Genomic DNA, 24,636 nt, shown 5'->3' on the forward strand with positions numbered 1-24,636 from the left:
TTCAAGCATTCAAGTTCTGAATTTATCCTAAAGAGTCAGCATCATGATTTACACACAAAGGCAGGTGCAATGGTATTCAACAGCATTGACATCTCAAAGAGAAGTAGCTTGAAGGTAACTTGAAGGTTCACAGTGTTTTCCAAAAAATCAAGAGAGAACCTTTCCAAATGAGCTAAGTACTGAGGTCCAATCTTCTGAAATACCTAACTAAATACCCTAGAGATCCACAAGAAGTGGCTTCTGTAATACCAGACTCACTGCTTTATTTCTCCTCCCCATCTCTAATTGTTCATTTTTGAGTAATGCTATAAGGTACATGAGGTGTGTTGGTGCCAAATTTCTGTGCCCCTTCAATACGGAACATGCGGTCATCAAAGAAGATGTGGGGCCGTATTTTCACCAAGATGGGACCTTTGGAGGCTCCTGCAAGGAAAAGGGCTTCATCTATCTCTAGACCCCAGCGGCGAAGCATTTTCAGCACGCGGGCACCTGAACTGGCTGCACTCCTGGCTGTAACCAGGTAGGTCCTGATAGGGCAACATAACCGTTGGTCTTTGGCATAAAACTTCTTCTGCAGTCTGCCTAATTCTTCCAGAAAGCATTTCAAGGGACCCTGTAAAAGGAACATACGTCATAGCTGTGATCGAGTGAAGCCAATGAAGTGAATGCTGAAAAAGCAGAGGCTTGTAAGAGCTTATAAAAGGATATATGCAGTATCATAAGGCCCATGGCACAATGCTGAAATTCCTTGCATTTATGTGACTATATTTTCTCATAAGGAACCATCCTTGTATTCCTTGAATAAATGTAGGATGACGATATAATTTATTGTCTAAACAGAGATATTTTAAGAGTGAAAGAAATTTCTATGGAAAAGTTAAAACCAAGGCAACAGACAAACTATTGATGGCAAAGTGGGCTATTCTAATTAAAGCTCAGTTAATTACCAAAAGCACTACTCTTTTAATTTGCTTTTTGTGAATTGCACATTTTCACCTTATAAGGTATACTCCTTTGTTTTGTTTCCTACCTCGTTGGCTTGGATCCAACCTTGTCTTATATTTACACACTTTTATCTTCAATCTTTCCAAGCACTTAGTTTTAGCTCTAGTACTATGGGAGCATAGAATTGGATTTTGCTATTTGATCCAATTTGAAAGTCTTTATTTTTAAAACAAAAGTTGACTTTTAGGACATTTATATTTATAGGTATTACATGGCAATGGTTCTGTCTTATGACTTTAATTGTATTTTTCATGCTTAAAGATTTTAAAGGATTGTTCACTAACAAGTGTCGTGTGTGTGTGTGTGTGTGTGTGTGTGTGTGTGTGTGTGTGTTCCAAGATTTAGGAAGGTTTATGTTATTTCCTTTATAACTATAAATTTTTATAGTACCCCCAGTACTCTATTTTTTTAAAAAAATCCAGGATTTATTACTTTTGTTCAATGAGAAATAGTGAAATTAGGCTACTTCTTTACCTCTTAGTTATCCTCTATTTCTTCTTCACCCATCCAACTTTACTTATTTACACTTGCATTATTAAATATTCTTTATTTTTTAAAATCCGGGATCTGTTATTTCTTACAATGAGAAATAATGAAATTAGAGTACTTTTATCTCTGTTTCTTCTTCAGCCATCCAATTTTAATTGTTTACATTGGCATTATTAAGGATTCTCAGATTTCTATTTATCAGCTTTACATTTGATGCTTTGATCAGCTATTGTAGCTGAAGATATCAGCATATTTAGTCTCCCTTAGACCTTTTCCTCTGTGTTTTTCCAGCTTTCATTAGTTATATAATTTCTATATAAGGGCATGTAATATGCACTTTCTTTTCTACTCCCTAATCCCTAGGATTGTTTTAGTTTGGTTCTCTGATTAAATATATTCCAGGTCCATTTGTGCCTTTGCGTTTCTAGTAGTCTACAGAGTAACCAAAATATGTTCTCTAATACTTGTTTTGTCAAGAAATCTTATGGAAATAAAATCCTTGAGAATATTGTATGTTCTCAACTGTTGACCTATTTCCTTTTTACATGAATGGACTTTTGGCTGGATATAGAATATGTGATTTATATGTTCTTTCCATATGATCTTCTAAGTAGTGCTCCACTGTCTTTTCTTTAAATATATTTTAAGTGTTATTTTTAATTATAGTTTATAATCAATATTATTTTGTATTAGCTTCAGGTGTACAGCATAGTGGTTAGACTATCACATATTTTACAAAGTGTTTACTCCATTATTTCCAGTACCTACTTAGCCCTATACAAAGTTATTACAATATTATCAACTATATTCCCTATGTTGTACTTTACACCTCTGTGATGATTTTGTTACTACCAATTTTTACTTCTTAATGTTTTCACCTAGACCCCTGACCCCCCCCCCTTCTTCTGTGGCAACCAACAGGTTGTTTGTTGTATCTATGAGTCTATTTCAATTTTGCCTATTCATTTATTTTGTTCTCTAGATAAGAACAAAAGTAAGAACTTTAGTAAGTGAAATCTTATGGTATTTTACTTTATCTGACTGACTTATTTCATTTAGTATAATACCCTTTAAGTCCATCTACACTTTATCGCAAATGATAAGATTTCATTTTTTTATGGCCAAGTAATATTCTATTGTATATACACTGAGTGGCCAGATTATTATGATCTCTGAACGCATAATAATCTGGCCACTCAGTATATATATATACTTCTAGTGAGAGTTCTTCATCTGAGTTCTTCTTTATATATATATATACATATATATATATATATGTATATATATTAGAGGCCCGATGCATGAATTTGTGCATGGGTGGGGTCCGGCCAGCCTGGCCATGGGGAGGGGACATGGGCGGTTGTCCGGCCTGCCTGCTGCTGGTTGAATTCCTGGTTGAGGGGACAATTTGCATATTAGCCTTTTATTATATAGGATATACACTGAGTGGCCAGGTTATTATGTGTTCAGACATCATCATAATCTGGCCACTCAGTGTATGTACCACAGCTTTTTTATACACTTATCTATTGATGGGCACTTGCATTGCTTCCATATCTTGGCTATTGAAAATAACTCTGCAATGAAATTAAGGGTACACATATTCTTTCAAATTAGAGTTTTGAGTTTCTAGAGATATGTACCCAGCAGTGGAATTGCTGGACCATAACGCAGTTTCATTTTTACTTTTATGAGGAACCTCCATACTGTTTTCCACAGTGGCTGCACCAGGCAGCATTTCCACCAATAGTAGAGCCCCACTGTCTTTTACTATTGAGTGCTGCTTGCCATGGAGAAAACTGAGAACAGCTTGATTTTTTTCCCCCTCAACTTGTATGTGCAGGTCACCCAAATAATTATTCTTTCATTTTTGAAGTCAAATAATTTTACTATGGCATGTCTCATGATCATTCTGTTCTATTTCCCTGTTACATAACATAGCCTTTAATCTTTTAATAGTTTAAGATATGAATGAAAATCTTCTGGTAATTCAGGATCTTTTCTTCATTTATATTTTTGTATACATATGCATTTTTATATTTGCCACACACAATCCTTATCTTCTCTCCAAGAACATAATTTCAGTGTTTTTCTTCAAGGATTCCAATTATGCATATTTTGAATTTCCTTTACCTGTGATCTATTTCTGCTTTTTCCTTTCTAAATTCTTATTTTTCAATTCTCCTCATTTCCAGAGTATTATCATTTAACATTTTATCATCTCTTCTCTATTCTTTAAAATATATTTTTAAAATATATTTTTTATTGATTTTTCAGAGAGGAAGGGAGAGGGAGAGAGAGAGAGAGAAAGAGAAACATCAATGATAAGAGAGAATCATTGATTGGCTGCTTCCTGTATGTCCCACACTGGGGATTGAGCTCACAACCTGGGCATGTGCCCTGACTGGGGATCAAACCCTGACCTCCTGGTTCAAAAGTCTTTGCTCAACTCCTGAGCCATGCAGGCTGGGCTCTTCTCTATTCTTGCATTTCCAATTTATGACACTGCTTTGTTAAGCTTTTGAAAGTCAAGTTAAGTGTTTAGTCACAACTTTCACCTATACTTTGGCAAGTATTTCTAGTGAGAGTTCTTCATCTGTTATTAGATTTTTCTCTTCTTTGTCTGCTTTTTTTTTTTTAATCCTCATCCAAGGGTATTTTTCCATTGATTTTTAGAGAGAGTGGAAGAGAAGAAAAGACAGAGAGAAATACCCATGTGAGAGAAACATATCCATTCGTTGCTTCCTACAAGTGCCCTACCAGGGCCCAGGCTTGGAGGAGTTTGAATCCGAGGTCCTTGACTGGAATTGAACCCGGGACCCTTAGGTCCACAGGCTGACTCTCTATCCCCTGAGCCAAAGCGGCTAGGGCTGCCTTTTTCTTATAGTATCTTTGCATATGTTCTGTCCTAGTTTTCTTTTTACTACTCATCACGGATTGGTTTACCAGGGAACAATTAGTGGTTTCAGGGGAAGGTCAAAGATAATGATAGTATTTGAAGACTGACTTGTTTTCACAAATTAAAAGCTCCCTTCTTCTCTGTTGTCATGGAAACAAACTTTTCTGCAAACTTGGCTTATCAACGTGATCATTTATTTAGTTTTGTTATCTATGAAGCTATATATATATATATATATATATATATATATATATATGTATATATATATACATATATATATATATAATTTAAAAAAAAAGTGAAAATTTTACATCCTAAAAGTGGAAGGCACACACATAGGTGAAAAAAAAAAGTAAGGTGGTGTTTTTTTTTTGTTTTTTTTTGTTTGTTTGTTTTTTTGTAGGGGCTGAGGGAGCAACAGCAGCACAAATGGTATAGTGACTATTGGCAGGGTTAACTTTGCTCACAGGCTGACTTTGAAACCCAGAGGAACACACTTCTCCTTTCTGATTTTGAGTGCCTTCCAAAGGGAATAAATAGGGAGGTCATTTTATGTGACCATAATAAAAGCAGGTATCCCTATCCTTCTTTCTTACTTTTATTTTTGGGTATGTTTCATAAATTATATATGTATACAGTAGTTTAAGTATATAATTTATCAATAAAATTATAGAAATGTGAGGAAAAGTTACTCAAAAATACCTTTTTGAAAAGCTGTATGATTTAAAACAGGCGTCCTCAAACTACGGCCCGCGGGCCACATGCGGGTGTTTTTGCCGTTTTGTTTTTTTACTTCAAAATAAGATATGTGCAGTGTGCATAGGAATTTGTTCATAGTTTTTTTTAAACTATAGTCCGGCCCTCCAATGGTCTGAGGGACAGTGAACTGGCCCCCTGTTTAAAAAGTTTGAGGACCCCTGATTTAAAACATTTGGAATCTATTTAGGATATCCACAGTGGGAAAGACTGTTTGTTACTCCTTTCCTAACAATAAGAACAAGCCAGATAATCTAAAAAATGTAATGTTTCTTGAGCCCAGTAGACAGCTGACTTATCAGGACAACCAACTAACATGAAACCTAAGAAAAAAGAAAAAAAGCTCAGGAAAAATCAAAGGTATCTTCAAGGACAGATGGACTTCACAGGCTGACACATCGTTGGCAGAGCACTGAAGGAAGACATACAGACGCCATGCAAGCAAGTGCGGAAAACGCAGCTTATTTTAGAGAACAAATTGATAAAGGCCAAGTGTGGGCTAATGAGAGCATCAAAGTCCTGGAAGCTACAGACACAAGCAATGCACTTACAGGCTTTCCCACTAGGGACCTCACTAGTCGCTTGTGAGAAAGAGGGCAGGCAGGGTGGGAGATGGGAGAATGCAGTCCTCTGTGGTGTGGGCTTGGAGGAGAGGAGCAGCTGCCACCAGGAGGGTAGACTGGCACTCCACATTGTCTCCTGCCTCCTAAGGAACAAAAGTCTTAAACTCTGAAAGAAGGGCTTCCAACCCTAACCCCCACCCCCACCCCCAGGGCTCAGGTAAAGATCCGCTACCAAAAGGGAAGGGGAAAGGAACAACTCTCCACTCCTTGGAAAGGGACAGGAGACTGTTATGGACCCAGGCCATTAGATAGCTCCTATCCCTGAGGGAAAGGCAAGATCAATGAAATACCTTTACTCCTAAGACCTAGGAAGACACAGGCACTGCCTTAGATTTTGGGCTGAACTAGGACAACGGAGAATGTCTAACAAAACATGTGTAATATCTGTGTGCTGAGACCTATGAAACACTGATGGAAGAAATCAAAGATGCTCTAAATCACAGAGAGATATACCATGTCAATGGGCTGCAGAGAGACTTGATGTTGTTAAGATAACTATTTTCCCAAGATTAAGATATAAATTCAACACAATCACACAAAAAAATGGACAAGCTAATTCTTAGATCTGTATACAAATGTAAAGATATCAGAACGTCCAAAAGATATTTGGAAAATAATATATTTGGAGGACTCATACCACCAGATCTCAAGACTTACTATACAACTATGATAATCAAGATAGTATAATATCAGTGAAAGATAGATACCTATATTAAAGGAACAGAAAGCCAGTGTTGGAACACTTAGAACGCCTATAAGCAGTGAAAATGAACCTTAACCAATATTTGCACAAACATATATATATATTAATTCAAAATAGATCATCTGAAATTTAACATATACTTATCTTGTGACCTAGTAATCCTACTCCTAGGTATTTACCAAGAGAAATGAGATCTAATGTTTACACAGAACCCTGGATGTAAATGCTTAAGGTGGTTGTATTTATAAATAAACTGAAAACAGCCTACATATCCTCCTACAGGTTAATGGATAAACATAATGTGGCATATCCATAGAGCAGAATACTTCCCAGCAGTAAAAAGCAACAAGCTACTGATACATGGAATGACAGGAATTAATCTAAAATGCATTATGCTGAATAAGTCAGATTCAAAAGATTGTATTCTGTATGGTTCCATTTATATGACATCTGGAAAAGGCAAAATTATGGGGACAGAAATAAGATTAGTCATTGGAGATAAGAGACTTAAGGATGACTACAAAGAAGCACAGGGAATTTTGTATGTTGTGTATTTTGATTGTGGTTTCAATATTATATGTGTTTGTCAAATATCTTACACCATCCACTAAACATGATGAATTTTATTGTATGTAAATTATGCCAGAAAAACTGATAAACACACACACACACACACACACACACACACACACCTGGGTGTGATTGTCAGAATGGTGAGACAAGGTAGAGATCAAATCAGGAGACATTCATTACTAATCATGATACCACATTGGAGGATTGTATGCTACACAGAAAGTGACCAGATTAATCTTTCCCAACTGTGTCCTTTGCCAAAGACCCTCAGATTTCTTCCACTTGAGACAATTGGGACACTGCCATGGCCAAACCCCACGACCAACATACTAGAAAGCCTTCGGTAGGAATCAGACCTCATAACATTCTTATCAGTGGAAACATATCTGGCAAAGCCTGGTCTCTATAGAAAAGCTACCCTTTCCATGCAAAAAATAGTAATTTTTTTCTACTGCATAGTGAAAGGCTGTATGATTAATAGAAATTTGTTGGGTTTCTCAATTTCAATTGTTTAATGGGAAAAATGATTTAAAACATGCAAAATGTAACTGATAAATGCAAAATCTAAAAAAATTACTTTACCTAAGATGAGAAGATGGTATTTTAAGATTATCTTGTAGTAATTCTTTTTTTTAAAGATTGTGTGTGTATGTGTGTGTGTGTGTGTGTAAATGTGTGTTTGAGTGTGTGTGAATGCGTGTGTGTGTGTGTGTGAATGTGTGTTTGAGTGTGTGTGAATGTGTGTGTGTGAGTGTGTGTGAGTGTGTGTGAATGTGTGTGTGTGAATGTGTGTGTGTGTGTGTGTTTGGAGCACTTCCACATTTCAATAATAGTTAATGGATAATATAAAATGGGCTCTGAATTTCAGCAAAGCAGACACATATAAAATATCACAAGTGATTTTCCTTGCAACAGTAAACTTTGTTAACACTGAACAACTTCATAGCATGAGAGCAAGTCTTCCAAAGTGGCTATTTAGGAAGGACCTATAAAGTTAAACACACACACACAAACAGTTTAAATATCACTTGCTGTAACATAAGATTAGTTAGTAAAACTTTTCAGTTTTCAGTTCGTCTATTCATACTTTTATAGATGTAATAAAATATAATAAAGTGTATCTTCACTTCAAGAAGAGCTGAGAAGAAGAGGCCAATTAAATTTCTTGGTAAGATTCACAGATTAAAACTGAATGATCCATTAGTTCACTTTGGAGAATATTTTGGTTCTTCAAATTTCCTTTGGATCAGAAGTTTGGTTCATTTCAGACTGTGGCTTTAACACTTTCACTTCAGTTTATGGATTGGTTCCAAAAAAAGTTCATGTTCAGTTTCAGATTGATTAGGTTTTCATAGTTCGCACTTATTTGAGGCTCATTCTTTGATTCCACTCAAGCTGTCAGTTTTACAGATTTTCTCAATTAAGCAATGCCTTTATTGAGTTTGAGGTTACGGAGAGAGAGGTTCAACAAATGTTTACTGACCTACTGGAAATGACCTTACTATTTTGAGAACCTGTTATGTAGAAATGGCTTATTGGTAAGCCACAATGCCTCTGTTACTCATAATTTGGAGGGTGAAGTCATTATCATAAGATCATAGAAACATTTCCAAAAGGCTAGATAAAAGAATGTTTTTTAAAAAAAGTCAAAATAGAAGTTTAACAAAAGAATGGGAGAAAATGGCAAAGGATCAGAACTGAGGAGTGGCTGCCTAAAGTAATCTAAAAGCCATCACAATGAACACATAATGGTATCTATTGGAAAATAGGGAGATCAAAGTTAATTAGAGCTCCTTGAACCCACCTGAACAATAGGCTTAGTCTCACATTGTGTTTCATGTTGAAAGAATTTCTCCAGCCCGTGCTCCTTGGTAGGATATTCCATCTCCTCAGAGAAGAGGATAGAGTCTCCATCAAAAGCCACACGGAGCTGCGAGTCACAGTAAGACATGTCTTTGCCTCCGTCAAACATCGTTGCAGAGGCGATCCCTGGAAGACCATGGGGACTGATGAGTACTACTCTCAGGGCCATGAGCTTTAGATTCTACCATTCAAAAAATAATAAGCCCTCCCAGACCTTGCATTTCCTCTCTAGCTATTATTCCCTGATGACTTAGCTCCTCTTCACAACCCACCCATCTCAACACAGTTGTCCATGCATCGCACTTTTACAAGGAATCGGCAAGTGTGAAATGGATGTCAGACGATCACTGAGGATGTCCACCTCCAGAAAGGTCAAAGCTCTAAAAGACAAACTTAAGGGCTGCCACTTAAAGTCCAGCAAGGGCATAAACCACATAGTCATATGGGAAGCCCAATGGAAGTAAGCACCAGCACAAACCTCTCTATTAACTACCAGGGTCAAACCACGCCTATACCTTCTTGTAGTGCTTCTTGTACTTTTTCATAGTCCGCAGACAGATAGAAGTTGGTAAGATATGCCTTCAAATAGCCAACAGGGCTTTTCCCACCGGTCAGACAGAAGCGGTCAATCAGTAAGCCTGTTACCGGCAAGAAAGATTCTGTTATGTCAGAGACTAAAGACAGTATAGCTACTGTAAATGCAAATGAGTTACCTTAGGAATAACTGAGGGCTCACTGAGGTTTTAGAATTTCCTTCTGAGTACCAATATGGGAAAACGGAAAGTACCTTCTTAGCACCAGTATTTTATATAATAGTTGATGTGTTTGATGCATAACAATTTATGAAGTTCCTCCATATTGACCTTGCCAATTTAGTCTCACAATAACTGGCAGGTGTTATTGCCTTCATTACAGAAAAGGACACCAACACCTGAAATTTTGTCTAAACCCATTGGTTCCTGCTAACTCTTGTCCTTCAATTGCAGCCTCCTGACTTGTTTGTTGCAAAGGCCAGTTAAAGTGTGGTTCTATTTTAAGTACCGTTTCTGTCTTTCTTCAGTAGCAATACAATAGTAATAAAAAGTTGTGCTTGGAATTGAACAATTTTTTCAAAACATCAACAAAAGGTTTGAAATTGTCTCTATTTCCTGACTTGGAAGTTCAAATGGAATTAATAACAGATTAAACACTAATATACCATCAAATGTCTTTTAAATCAACAACAATTAGTACAAATACTAGATGTTGGGGAGAGGTTTGTAAAATAAGCACCCAGGTACACTATGGATGAGAGTATACATTGGTACAAGCTATCTAAAAAGTAATTTGACAAAATATATCAAACACTTTTAACAGGTTTATACATTTTGACCTAGGATTGCATTTTGGGGGACTTTATTCTAAGGCAGTGGTCAGCAAACTGCGGCTAGCGAGCCACACGTGGCTAGCGAGCCGTGGTTTGCCACTCTGTTGACTAATGAGTTTGCTGACCACTGTTGGGAATAATCTGAAACTCTGATAAAGATTTATGTAGAGATGTTTCGGTGCAGGATTATTTAAAAAAGCAAAACATGGTTAAATAACATGTGAATAATTAAATAAAGTGTAACATGCATAGAAGACATGTACCCATTCAGAGTGTTCATAGATAGGTGATAAACGGGGCAGCTGCATATAACAAAGAGCAGTATTTTGAGTCTAACACCTATATGGACCTAGAGAGTAGATAGGGTCCTCCTACAGTTGAGTGCAAGTGTTTGTTGTGGTATTAACAAAATGCTCTCACTTTTTCACTTAAGCCAACACTGGGCATCCGTGACACAAAACTGTATTCTACAAAGCCTTAATTATATTGATTTAATGAACAGAAATTATGTGGTGGCACTGGGGCTTTAGAAATGCCTAGAACATTGTCCCTTACTTCAAAGAGACAGTTCACTGAAGAGCTAGGCTTGTAAGCAGATAATTATAAAATAACAAGGGCCATAGCAGAGAGGTATACAAATGCCCTTCAGCACCTGGAGAAGGCAAGTGACTAACTCTTCTCCCGAGTGACAGGTTGCTATTCCATGAACAAGGCTGCATGAAAAGATTGGGCTCAATCAGTTAATTAGCAGATTTAATAAGTGAATAACAATTATTTTTTTGTGCTACTACCTTTGTGGGCTCAGTGTAGTGAGGGATAGAGAGACATAACTCACCCACTAAATCAACTAATAGCTGCACTTTATTGAGTAGCTAATCTATGCCAGTCCTCTATGCTAAACCTTTTACATATGTTATTTTCATGTCCTCACACTATGAAAGCTGCAGTTTTGAAAGGCAAACATTTTTTAAAGTATATAGTTAGTTTAATACAACTTATAACTTGTAATATATCTTCATTATTTATACATATGCCCAATTTCAACCAAGCGTTTAAATATGCCAAATTTACACCTTATTTTGGCTTGACATCCCCATAAAACTGATGTCATTTAGAAAATAGGCTGAAGTCCCCAAATAAGAAGTCAGGTAATTCCATAACAGGAAGAAGGGGGACTTTCCCCTTAAAGTCTCCAGCACACTGATGGAAATACTCTGAAGAGACTTTTGATGTGTGGGGAGAGCAGCCAGGGAAAATCCGAGTTTAAGAGTGGAAAGGCAAGGTGCGAACCTTTAAACCTTTCACATGTATCTGCGGTGAGCAAGAAGTTTGATCACCCAGCGAAAGCCTCTGGGATGACGGCTCCTTGAAGTCAGGTTCAGAAGTGAAGAACATAAAACAGAAATGCATCGCGGGGCCTGGGATTAAGACTTTGAAATTCACACTTGACAAGTTAAGTCCAGAGCTTTGGGCCCAACTCTGTGCTGAAGTTAAAAATGAACATGGCCTCTCTTGTTCTGACATAGGCAAATAAACATTCCTCACGCAGAAGGGGGTGTCAGTATCAAAGACACTGCATTAGTTAGGCCACAGTTAGCAAAATCACATGGCCTCTCTCTTCCAGAGCGGCGGGCCCTGCGTCCACATGGTATTTATTTTACTTACCATAGTGATTGACGCTGTTTATAAGCCGCACTCCCACTTGGGCATGGTTATTAGTCATCAGTACAATATCAAATAATTCGTGTTCTTCAGGATACAGATCACGGAGTCTAGCATTGACATGCTGCAGGGCCTGTAGGTTACAAACATGAGCATGTGTGTGTAAGAGGGCCAGGCAAGGTGAGCACTGGGAGTCTGGAGAGAAGGGATTTCATCAGTGTCAAAGTCAAGCTTTGAAGACACTTCCCTGAGAGGTAGGGCTCCTTGTAGGTGAGGTTATGTCATTCATTTTTGTGCTTTATGCCTCTCACACATGGGACTTCAGTTCATGGTTAGCGAATCCAGAGTAATATTTGTTGAAATTGTTAACATTTGGTCTACTAGCATTGTCTCTGTTGAGTAGGCAGAGAGAAGGTTAGGCTAGCCCTGTGGTCGGCAAGCTCATTTGTCAACAGAGCCAAATATCAACAGGACAACGATTGAAATTTCTTTTGAGAGCCAAATTTTTTAAACTTAAACGTCTTCTAACGCCACTTCTTCAAAATAGACTCGCCCAGGCCTTGGTATTTTGTGGAAGAGCCACACTCAAGGGGCCAAAGAGCCGCATGTGGCTCGCGAGCCGCAGTTTGCCAACCAAGGGTGCTAGCCCTTTTACAACTTTGTTTATTTTTTGTTTTGTAAAGGCTGCCTTTCTTGATCACCTGATGATTATTTTATTACTTTTCAATTATAATTCACATTCAGTATCAGTTTATACCAGCACAGTGATCAGACAATTATATAATTCCTGAAGTGATCCCCCCATAATTCTAGTACCTACTTAGCACCATACATATGTATTACAATTTTATTGACTACTTTCCTTATGCTGTACTTTACATCTCCAGGAATATTTTGTAATTACCAATTCATACTTCTTAATCCCTTCCCCTTTTTTACCCAGCCCCCCCAAAGCCCCTTCCCTCTGGCAACCCTTAATTTGTTCTCTGTATCTGTGTTTCTTTTTTGTTTTATTTATTTACTTTGTTCTTTAGATTGCACATATAAGTGAAATCATAGAAATTGTCTTTCTCTGACTTATTTCACTTAGCATACTTTATAGTCCACCCATGCTGTTGCAAATGGTAAGATTTCATTCTTTTTTTATAGCCAAGTAATATTCCATGGTATGTATGTACCCACATCTTCTTTATCTAATTGACTATTTATGGGCACTTGGGTTGATGATGGTTTTTTATTGTGAAAAATATAGAATGCTTCATGAATTTGCATAGTTAACCTTGCACAGGGGCCACGCTAATGGTCTGTATTGTTCCAATTTTAGTGTATGTGTTGCCAAAGACCACTTTGTCTATTTCTAAGCAGGAGTCTTTAGAATAGGTGTGTGGTTTCCTCCCATGCCCCATACATATGTTCTCCTTACAACTGTGGAGATGTCGTTTGTTTCTGCCTGGTTATGATGCTACTGTGTAATATTTGTTGACGTTATATAGGGGATCACAGTTAAAGGGCTATACATTTCTGTATAAGTTTAGATAACTTTACTTCATTAAAATCATGCCCCTAAGTGCCAAGAACATCTTAATTTTTTTTTTAATATGCTAGGTTTGGGGCAAAAGCAGCAAGAGTGAATTTCATCTCATTTTAAGGAGGCATTTTATTCTGCTAGTGCTTGGAATTGTAAATTCATCGTTTTTTCTGGCTACTGCTCGTTCTGAGGAGGGAACAGGTCTCATGATTGGGACTCCACTTAGGAAAGCGCAGCCTCTCAGATCCAGGGCCCAGCCCTCTCTCAATAGTCTGGGAGCCTCTGTGAAAGCAGAAACCGGACTGGGGTCAACTCCAAGGGCAAGCACGGCAAAGGTGGGCTAGGGACTGTGAGGGAACCTGGAGGAGATAGATCCCCAGGGCGGGCCTGGGTCCTCCCGTACCTTGACGAAGCGGAAGGCGGGTCCCGGGGTCAGGATGACGTTCTCGTTGCAGAGCTGGTACTCCATGTACTTTTCCAGGCCCTCCTCCTCGTAGATTTTCCTGCCGTCCCCCATGTTGAACAGAGCCCGGGACGACACGGCGATGGTGAGGGCGTGCTTGGGTTTGGCCTGCAGACAGAGGTGCCAGGGGCAGGGGCGGTCACACAGAGGGAAGGGGTCAGGAATAGGACTCATCCCAGGGCGGGGTGGGAAGGACACAGAGGGGCCCTTGCTTGGGGCACTGGGATGCTGGAAACAGCTAAGGCCTGGACCACCCCCCCACTCCCACCTCCCACCCTCTACGCCCCTACTCCCTACCCCATCACCACCACCACCACCACTCCCACCACCACCATCACCACCACCACTACCACCACTACCACCATCACCACCACTACCTCTACCACCACCACCATCACCACCACCACTACCACCACCACCATCACCACCACCACTACCACCATCACCACCACTACCACCACCACCACCATCACCACCACCACCATCACCACCACCACTACCACCACTACCACCATCACCACCACCATCACCATCACCACCACCACTACCACCACTACCACCATCACCACCACCACCACCACCACCACTACCACCACTACCACCATCACCACTACCACCACTACCACCACCACCACCACCACCACCACCACCATCACCACCACCACTACCACCACTACCACCATCACCACCACCACCACCACCATCACCACCACCACTACTACCACCACCACCAACACCACCACTGAGGCTGCAGGAGGGGGTTTGGGATGCACTTGGACTTCCCTGCAGCATGGAGAGGAGAGATGCTGGGAGGGGCGTGGGCTCTGGGGCTGCGCAGAGGGGGGCCGAGGGGACCAGGGTCTGCAGGCTCTGCTCACCGGCCGGGGGCGTGAGCAGCCCGGGTTCTTCTCATACAGAGTCCTCACTGATGACCAGTAGGCCTCCTCGTCCTCGTTCTCCTCCTCCCGCTGCCGGGCCATGTCAGACATATAGTCGCGGTCCTGGGAGTTGTAGGTGGTCCTGCGCTGCGAGTAGGGCTTCCATTCCAGGGGGGGCGTGCGTGGGTAATCCCGCTGCTGTGTGTCCCGGGAGTCCCTGGTGTCCCGGGAGTCCCTGGACTCCCTGGCTTCCCGGGCTTCCCGGGCTTCCCGGGCATCCCGGGCATCCCTGTCCCTGTCCCGCATCATGCTGTGGCCCCAGTTGTCATGGTTCTCGTGCATCTTGGTGCTGCGCCGGGACGCGGGCAGAGACTGGGGCTGGGGCTGGGGCTCCGGGGGGGTGGGGGGGCTGGAGTCGAGGGGCGCGGGGGGCGTGTGCAGCACGGGCGGCGTGGGCGGGGTGGCGTGGCCTGACAGCTCGTGCTGGGACAGCTCGTGCGGGGACTCCTGCTGGCTGTGGGAGGCGGAGGAAGTCCGGGAGGTTGTGGAGCTTGTGGGCACCTGGAGCAAGAAAATGGGCGTCTGGGTTGCACACTGTTCTGGGACCCCTGCCCCCCAATCCTGCAGGAGGCAAGGAGCTGTCCCCTGGCCTCTGGTCCTTGCCTAGCCTTTCATTGGCTCCTGGTTCACCTCAGCTCTTTTATTTTTATTTTTTTATCTCTCTAATTATCTTTATGGGTCCTCCTTTTTCTGTTACCTCAGCTTCTGCTCACAGCTCATTCTTTTTTTTTTTAAGTTTCTTTATTGATTAAGGGTATTATATATTTGTCCTCATCCCCCCATTACCTTCCCAACCCCCACCACCCCACTCATGCCCCCACTCCCCTGTTGTCTGTGGCCACTGGTTAGGCTTATATGCATGCACACAAGTCCTTTGGTTGATCTCTCCCCCTTTCCCCCACCCTCCCCTGCCTTCCCTCTGAGATACCTCAGCTCTTTTAAGTGGGGCTTCAAGGAGCTTAGACAATTCAAGGCCCCAGATATTAGTCATTTCTGTTCAATGGACACGGACACAGTCAGCTTTCATTGCCCGCCCCCCCCCCCCATCACTCTTTTTTTTCTTGAGTAGCTGGGGCACAGGCTCTCTTTCTTCCCCTTAGCAGATGGCACGCCCTTTGCAAAACGCTGTCATTTGCCTTCTGTGTGTACACCTGCCCAGTCAGAGACTTCCAGGGAAGCTTGAGGAAGGGGTCTTGCTTGCCACTGCCTCCATCTGTGACCTTGGGTTAACCCCATGGGCACCTAGACCAGATGTCCCCCCCGCAAAGACTCTACAGAGCACCGTGGAGACATCCCTTTGCACATTTGCCCCCTGACTAAGGAGTGATCGCTGGAGGCTGCTAGGCTGCACAGCCCGGTGTCTCCCTTCCGCCGGCAGGGCTTTGGGTGTCTGCGGAGCCAGAGAGAGCAACCTTCCTAAGCAGGAAGGATCCATTCTAGAGCCGGCTCTCCTTTGCTAAGGTGCGCAATAAATCATCAAGCATCCATATGTTATTCCCGTTGTTATGAGTGTTGCACATATTTTGAAAGGCATTTTCTTGGTTAGATTATTGAGCCAGTCCGCACAGAGCTAGATGGATTGATGGGAAGGCAAGTTTTCCCAGTGGCTGGATCTATGCCACCCTCTCTCTGCAACCAAGAACTTAATCTCAAAATGAACTTTTTCTTCTTATGTGACCAGGATTAGGTAAGGGCCCAAAGCACTACACAATCTAAGGCTCTTCCAACAATTTATCGTCATTGTTGACCTTTCTAACCTTTGTTCTCACTCTTGAGTACTCAACAGTTTTGTGGAAGGAAGGGAGGACGGAAAGGGAGTAAGGAAGAAACCATAGAGTTGAATCATTTCAGTGTAAATGATTAAAGATGTAGCGAGCTTGGATTTTAATGTAGCTCTGTTAGCATTATTAATGTGAAATCTTAGGCAAGTTATTCTCTGTGGTTTTTCTTTTTTTCGGCTGTAAAATAAGGCTTATGGGGGGCAGGGGAGTGTAAAGTATATAGAACAGGGACTGGCACATAGAAAACATCAACAAATGTTAACCATCATCATCAGTATTATTATTACTGTTGTTCCTATTATGCTATCGTGTACTCCATCCTTTCATCCCCATCTCTACCTTAAGACTGGCGCTCTTGCTTCTGGGTTCTTCTACGGATGGGACTCTGGAGGATGTGTTCCGTGAAGTTCCAGACCACTGGCTTCGCACGACGTACCCTCGAGACTCTGTCTTTGGCAATAATTCTTGTGATCCCTTTTGAGGAGAGAAGAGATCCAGGGGTGTAATATGCCACCACCCAACCCTCCCATGCTTGTGCCTACAGAATAGCCATATCCAGCTAAACATAGCAAACCCCATTGAGGAGATCGCTGGCCACTATGACCCTTAATTCAATCTGGCCCAGTCCTCACTTCACTGAGGATCAATAATGTGGGGATATATCTGGAAGAGCATTCAAAAGCAAGAAACAAATCTGACATCTCATCTTTTTTCACCTGTCATTCTTCAATGGTCCTTCGTAGAGTTGACCATTTTTTCTCCCTTTCCCCACATTTCCCCTTAAGAATAAGCCCATGAACAGATGCTAAAAAGACACATCCCCGTTTTTGACCAGACTATAAAGATGAGGGCAGCTGGCTCCTACACAAGGCTGTAATGGGGCTCCAAGGTGTAAGAGGGAATAGAGCGCTCTAGCATTCCCTCTGAGCGGAACAACACTGAAGGAGACCACAGAGAGGCAAGGGGAAGAGTTTCTGTGTCCCATATCCTCCCCCTCACCCAGACTGACTGTGGCTCCCCTACAAAATCAGGAGTTGGATCTCTGCTCACCCTGATCATGGTGACCTGCTGGCCCTGTTTCCAAAACAGGCACATGTGAATATAAATACGTATTGTGCGGCAGGGGCCAAGAAGGACTGTTCCCTCAGCTGCACTAAGGCAGTGTCTACACGACAGATGAGGACGCATGGGGCAACATCTCAGCCAGTGATTCGGATTGACTGCACGCCTCATCTGAAAGATTGGGCAGAAAATAGTCAATGCGATGGCCAGACTCCCCTGCCCTCCCTGATTTGAACAAAGACCAGTCTCCTCCCAAAGGCTGAGCAGAGGAGATGGCTGTGGTTTCTACACCATATTTTCTGTGGGAACATGGGGATGTGTACTGTAGGGAAGGCAGGGACCAGCTTCTCCTAGCTTTTCCTTAACCTCTCCATGAGGGACGTTAGGTATCCCTTAATGCAAACCTCAATAGCTCAGTCTCCCAGAACTCCCTTACCCCAAATATTTCTATTACGCTTTCTGCGTTTTTATTCTCTCATCAACTATAAAACGGTCAACTCACCTGAGTGCTGAGGCGAACAGATTTTTCAGATTCCCGTCTTTTCTCTGTTTCTAGATTGTCTTTTGAGTATTTTGTTGCAGAATCATTCTTAATATAGAAACAAAGAATGTTTATTAATTTTAATCTCAAGGGCATTAGAAACCTGGGGCTTGGGGACAAAAGGATAAATTAAAATTAGCATTCATCTCTTTGCTAATCAAAAAAAATATATAAAGTTTGACATTTTTTGCCCTGTTCTGCTAAGCATGAGTAAAAACAATTCAAAGGACTATGTAATTTTTAAGGTAGAAATTCAGTGGTTTATAGGTTTGAGGCATGAGGCATTTATCATTTAAAATTTGTAATATGGGCCCTAGCTGGTTTGGCTCAGTGGATAGAGTGTCAGCTTGCCCACTGAAGGGTCTCAGGTTCGATTCCGGTCAAGCATATGTGCCTGGGTTGCGGGCTCCATCCACAGTAGGGGGCATGCAGGAGGCAGCCAATCAATGATTCTCAGCATTGATGTTTCTAGCTCTCTCTCCCTCTCCCTTCCCCTCTGAAATCAATTTAAAAAAAGTTTTAAAAAATTGTAGTATGCGATATGCTGGGGGAGAATTATCCAGGGGTCAGCTACTGTGTTTTCACCTCTTACAACTAACGTATGAGCCTATACTTCCTAAGTGCTGATTTATCGGATTGACTTATACTGTATACTTTAATCTCCTTTTCTCCCCTCTTATCATTCACTTTTCCCTCCATTTTCCCTACATGTAGGAGGGAAATAATTTGATATTTCATCTGAAATAATTCCATAATTTCAGAGAAGCCCCAGAGGTCAATGAAGGATGGATATCTAACATTCCTTGACTCTTTGGCAAGATTCTAGGATGTCTACTTCACTCACCTTCTTTTTCTGTTTCAGAGATGTTTGACTCATTTCTTTAATTATTGAAATTCTTGTGCTGTTATGCAGGTGTTCATCTCCCCAGCGCCATTTTCTGTTTCTTCTGTTGCTCAGTCTAGGCGTGCATAGAATGCCAAATTTATGACATCACATGTGACTCCATAGTAACAAACTGACTATGAATACATGACTATAAAATGTGATTTATTCATATTTGAGTACATCCACTCATCATCATTGTCTGGGTCTTTAGGAATTGATATTTGAACATCTAAATATTTAATGTATAGCAATATTAATACTACGACATCCTTTTAAAATATCTTTTAGCATTACTGTATCACTCAGCACATCAATCCCATATATGGCTGTACATTTTCTGGTACTGTCAAAATTAATGACAAACTCATTTGTGGACCCAATCATTTATTATTGTTCATCCTGACAGAGTTTGGAGAACTTTCTGCAAATATAGAGGTGATTTTTGCCAGCTGAGAATTTGTTCTAGATATGGAGGTTAGACTTCAGTTTAGCTTTAGTGTTTGGTGTTTCTTTCACAGCAAGACCATTTTTGTTTCACAAGGTCAAAGCATTTTCCCGCTGCCAGACAGTGTGGTAGAATGATACTAACACGATCTGTCCTGCTGTTCATCCTATCCTTAAACATTTAAACACACATATGTCCATTTGGTGTATGCGCAGAGAAGAATATGTAAAATCCAGCCCCCAGCTTGGGTTTATAGGCTCCAATAATAATGTTCTAGTTCTGATTTTACCTTCACCCAAGTTCCATGCCAACTTGAGTTGGTCAAATCATCATGGATTGAGACAGATTTCTGGACTGTCTTCATTGGAGTTAGCACTCTCCATCCATTTTGAAAACTATTTTTGATTCTTGCCATGGTTACTGAGAGGAATATACCCATTCCCTTGGCAATGTTAAGGGGAATATTGTAGAGTAGTTTGTGAGACATGGTGTACATGCAAATACTCTTGCCAAAAGCTGATAAGTAGCAATTCTTTGTCCAAATGTTGACTGGAGGCTGATGTGCATATAGGCTCTGCCCAGTGGCATTTATGTCAGCATTCTGCTTATGTAGGTCAAGGTGGCAAAGTACAAAATCTGGGAAGGCTATCCAGAGAGGAGAGTATGCCATTCAGAATTCACCAGTGAAGAACAGTTGTGTGGAAGTTCTTATTTCTCGAGTCGGTCCATCTTGATTACCCACATGACTCAGGCGTTACTGCGGATTCAGAGGGCGAGAGAGCTCTGTGTGTGTGGCCCATGGAGTGAATGTGTTTGGTGGATTAGAAAATAAAATAAAATTAGACACTGTGATTTAGAAAAATATTTTTGAAAAATTTTCTGGGGTGAGTCTTAAAGGTAATAAAATATAAGGCCTTGAAAATAGCAGTGCCAATTCATTTCTGTGTAGACGAGGACTCTGCACTTTAATCCTCCCATCTGTAAAATAGGAATTAATGTACTATACATTGCGCAATTTTGTTGTAAAACTTGAATAAAATCATGCAACTGAGAGGACATAGCACAATTTACAGTAAGTTTTTAATAACACAAACCTCCAAGGCAATTTTCATTCAAAAAAAATCTGCATGTTGCACAGGGGAAAGGTTAGTTGGAAGATGGCCAAAGGGCTTGAAAATTGGGCAGGCGACATTCAAAGGGGTGACCACTTTCTCATAAAGGCCAGTGTCAAATTGGGTCTTGCTCTTTTTAAAAAAATCGTGAGGCATTTTTTCCACTTTTCATTCAGCTTAGCCAAAATGGTCCATGTTCACCTCTTTTTTCCTCCATCCTGCCTTCAACACTCACTTTCCTAAGCAAAGTTAACAAATGATCCCATTTCTCCCATTAGTAACAGCCATTAGCAAGAATGTTCGACACTCACCAGCATTAACCGAACCCTAATTAGCCAAATACTGCCCACCACCCCCTTACAATGCACACCTTTCTTTCCCCGCGCCTGCTCCGGCTCTCCTAAAAGAAACATTTGTAGAACTCCCTTTCTCAGCCCACTCTCCCTCACATCATTAATCAGCTGGCTATGCCTCATCCAAAGGGAACAAAATTATCCAGTTTCCTGTTGTATGCAGGCCAGATGCACAAGTGCTAAGTAGGACTTACATGTGTGTCCTCCTTGTGTTCGTGTCACATCCATGGCTGCACCTGGAACTATGGTGTGCTAGGGATGGCCGTCCCAGATTTCACAGTGGCTGTCTGTAAGCTGTCTAGTCTCTGACATCCTGTCCTGATGGTTCTGCTTTCCAGATGCAAGCCTTGCGTAGAGCAAAGCGGGGCAATGCCTCCTGGCCTGGGACCTTCAGCTTGCTGTCCATCAGTTTGCTCAGAGAACCCATGATCTGAGAGGAATGAAGGGGATGGAGAGACTTTCTCTATTAGGTGGCTTTAAAAGAGAAAAGAAAATTAAAAAAAGAAAAGAAAGAGAAGGTTGAGATGCCTACGTATACACACATCACACTGCCCCTGAACTGTCACCAACCTATTTCCTGTGCATGGGTGGCAGGCACCAGGAGCCCCCGGGCGGGCAGCGTGCTCATGTTCTTGCAATGGGCAGCCTGTTGCTGAGCAACAGCTCTGTGGTCCGCAGGCTCGGCTTTGAACGCCAGTGCTGCTACTGCCCAGGGGTCTCTGCAAGTTGCTTAACCTCACAGATTTGTAAAATAGGAATGATAATAATCCCGACCTCACAGAGAGAAAGGAAACAAGGAACCTGGAGGCCGCAGCACAATGCCTGGCACAGAAGAGTCACTCAGGACCCATCCTCTTCCCAGGTCCCCTGCCTCCCGATTCACCTGCATAAACACAGTCCAGGGACTCTGGGGAGGATTTTATCTGGACCATGTGACCACCTAGGGAGGACCTTGCCCTGAACTTCAGTGCCCCGTGAACAGCAGCCTAGGAGTCTTGTCTCTTTGTTTTCTTTGGGCCTGTTTTTTATTTGGGGTCTGTGTGATTTCCTGGCAACAGCCCTGCTGGTGGTGAGAAAATATGTGTGTTTGCTATGTGAGGAGCAAGCAGCTTGTTTCTGGGGGTGCCCCTCCCCCAAGGCCGTTGCAGAATGTGGGTCAGCGATGCATGTCCCTCAGTGCAGCGCCGTTCAAAGGAGAGCCCCCAGTCTAGTCCAGCTTGGATTCTGTATTATTCATGATGCATGTGGACGAAATTGTTGTTTGTGACATTTTTTCAGTTTTTGAAGTTTTGGCTTCGAGATTGATTAACTCCCCCCTCCCCGTTAGTCCCCTTGGCTGCCCACGTCTTCTTCCCCAGGAAAATAACAGCTCGCTTCTGCTCCTGTCTTCCTGTTCCTGTGAGTGGCATCACCATCTTCCTGGAAGCTCGGGTTAAATCTACGATGCTTCATAGACGGCTGCATCGTCTTCCCTGTCACATCACGCCACTCCTCAGCATCTTTTACTTGAATTTCTTAATATTTTTCAAATCCAGTGATGTCCTCCCATTGCATCTGCTTTAACAAGTAGCCTCAAGGGGGAGATCTGGGTACTTCCCCAGCACCAAGTTTCTCTTTGACTAACGCGCGTGGCAGCTCTTACCAGAATTGGAGGCTCCGGCGACATTATGTACATCCTATCAAACACATTCATGACACTTGGTCGTTTATGTGTCTGTCTCTCCTGCGACCCCTTGGTTATATTCTGTACTCTGATGCACAATACTGTCCTCCTTCCTCACGGGCCTCAATAAGTGTTTCTGCAGGAAAGAAGGATGGGGAGCTAGCTTCTGAAATGAGTGGGTTTCCCTTTCTCTGGGACACGTTCACTGACCAATTCACTTCCAGATCTGACCTCACAATGTGAAACCGCTGAATAGAAAAGAAGGGGCGGGGGGCGCACTCATTTCTGAACTAGGAGCTGCAAGGCAACAGATGGATTCTATGCAAAAACATATATTAAGAAACTTCTAGGTGCCAGATGAGTGCTTCGTGTGTTTATCTTATTTCAGCTTAACAGCAACTCAATGAGGAAGGAAATAGGAATCTCACTTTGAAGAGGCAAGTTTCATGGGAGCTAAGTAACTTTCTGGAAAAAAAAAAAAAAGAAGGAACCAAAATCCAAACTCTGATCAGCCTGACTTCAAACTTGAACTCTTTTTGCTCTGTGATTACCCAACAGAGTTTGAAGGATATCAGAGCTCTGCCAGGTAGAAAAATCGAGAACAGAGACGTTAACTAATAGGTGAAATTCTGCTGCGGTGCATCACCAAAATAAGTGAAGCTATCAAGTAAGTCCAGTGGTGAATCCAAAAGGTTATTGTTTTGGGAGGAAGTGTGACAATTCTGCTGGGACAATAGGCTTTTTAAAAGTGGGGATTAATAGAGAAGGTGAGATTTCAGAGACCATGAAGAGACATGAACCCATTTTACAGATGAGGAAACCAAGGTCCAGAAAGAAGAAAGAACCTCAAGCCACCCAGCAAGTCGATGATGCATTCAGGATGCGCTACCAGGTCTTTCTATCTCTTCCTACTAAATCTAGCTGCTCTCTTTCATTTCATTTTCTCTTAGGTTAGTCCATCTTTCTTATTTGCTTCAACCCAATGCTTATTGGGCAATCAGCTTTGTAATAAAGCATTATAGGGCTCTGGAGGGCCAGCGGCAAGAGATGTGTCTGGGGTTAGCAAAACACTTCTGTCTTTCTCTGTCTCTCTGTGTCTCCGTCTTCCTCTCTGCTATGGATGGCCTCCTCCCCGGGTGCAGACAGAGGTCAGAACACGCCTGCACGTGAATGTGACCTTCGTGTTTTGCACTCCTTATTACGGCGCACATGTTCCAAGGCTCGGTGTCATATTATGCAGGGCTCACTGATAAATAGTAAGCAGAGAATGGACGAGCATGACTAGGAAGAGGGAGAAAATGTCCAGATGTTAGTAGCTCATAATGTTTTAATTTGGAGTAGTGCTCTTGCCCAGCGCCATCACCAAAGGTTTGTCTTTGGTTTATTTGTGTTATCACAACAGTGACGATGGAGTTAAATGCAGCCTTTGAAGAGAGGATTTTGGGTTGTTTCATTTATATTCTACTGTTCTTTCATTAAACATTTCTAAATATTCACAGGGCCCGATTCTTACAAAAATAAATCAGATAAACCTAGGGTTCTTGCCAAGTCAAATATCTACAGTTTCTGGCAATTATGTAATTTCCAACTCCGCTGCAGTAACTATTGCTGATAAGTCAATCGTCATAAAGAGAAATGTTCCAGACCAATCTTTATTAGTGTGTCCTTCACTGATATATGCAGTCTTTTTTTTCTTTTCTTTTCTTTTTTTTTTAAGCAGAGTTGTAACTTTTTTTTTTGTCCCTAGTGAATAGCTTCTCATCATAACAGTTTATATCTGGGTAATGTCATAGTAAAATGTGAAAATGGTAAATTAAAACCCATGAAATTAGGCTCCGCTGTTATTAATAAAAAGCTGCTCTGGTTTTCACCATTCTGTTATGATGGCACTGTCCTATAATGCAACTTCGCAGTAATGTATTTCT

The 24,636-nt window shown here is 41.6% G+C and overlaps 1 protein-coding gene across 1 annotated transcript; it reads right to left on the reverse strand.

The window, feature by feature from the left end:
• Window positions 1-289: 289 nt before the first annotated feature.
• LOC307111581 (cytosolic 5'-nucleotidase 1B-like) lies at window positions 290-19,129 on the reverse strand (the record flags this gene model as incomplete). Its single annotated transcript, XM_079791590.1, has 10 exons — window positions 290-613; window positions 8,853-9,037; window positions 9,427-9,549; window positions 11,943-12,072; window positions 13,871-14,038; window positions 14,809-15,369; window positions 16,989-17,123; window positions 17,700-17,882; window positions 18,214-18,300; window positions 19,097-19,129. The coding sequence occupies 10 exons, from the start codon at window positions 19,127-19,129 to the stop codon at window positions 290-292; spliced, it is 1,929 nt and encodes a 642-aa protein (XP_079647716.1).
• Between the last annotated feature and the right edge of the window lie 5,507 nt (window positions 19,130-24,636).

Source organism: Cnephaeus nilssonii, assembly GCF_951640355.1.
Source record: "Cnephaeus nilssonii genome assembly, chromosome: 15".
In the NCBI taxonomy this organism is placed as follows: Eukaryota; Metazoa; Chordata; class Mammalia; order Chiroptera; family Vespertilionidae; genus Cnephaeus; species Cnephaeus nilssonii.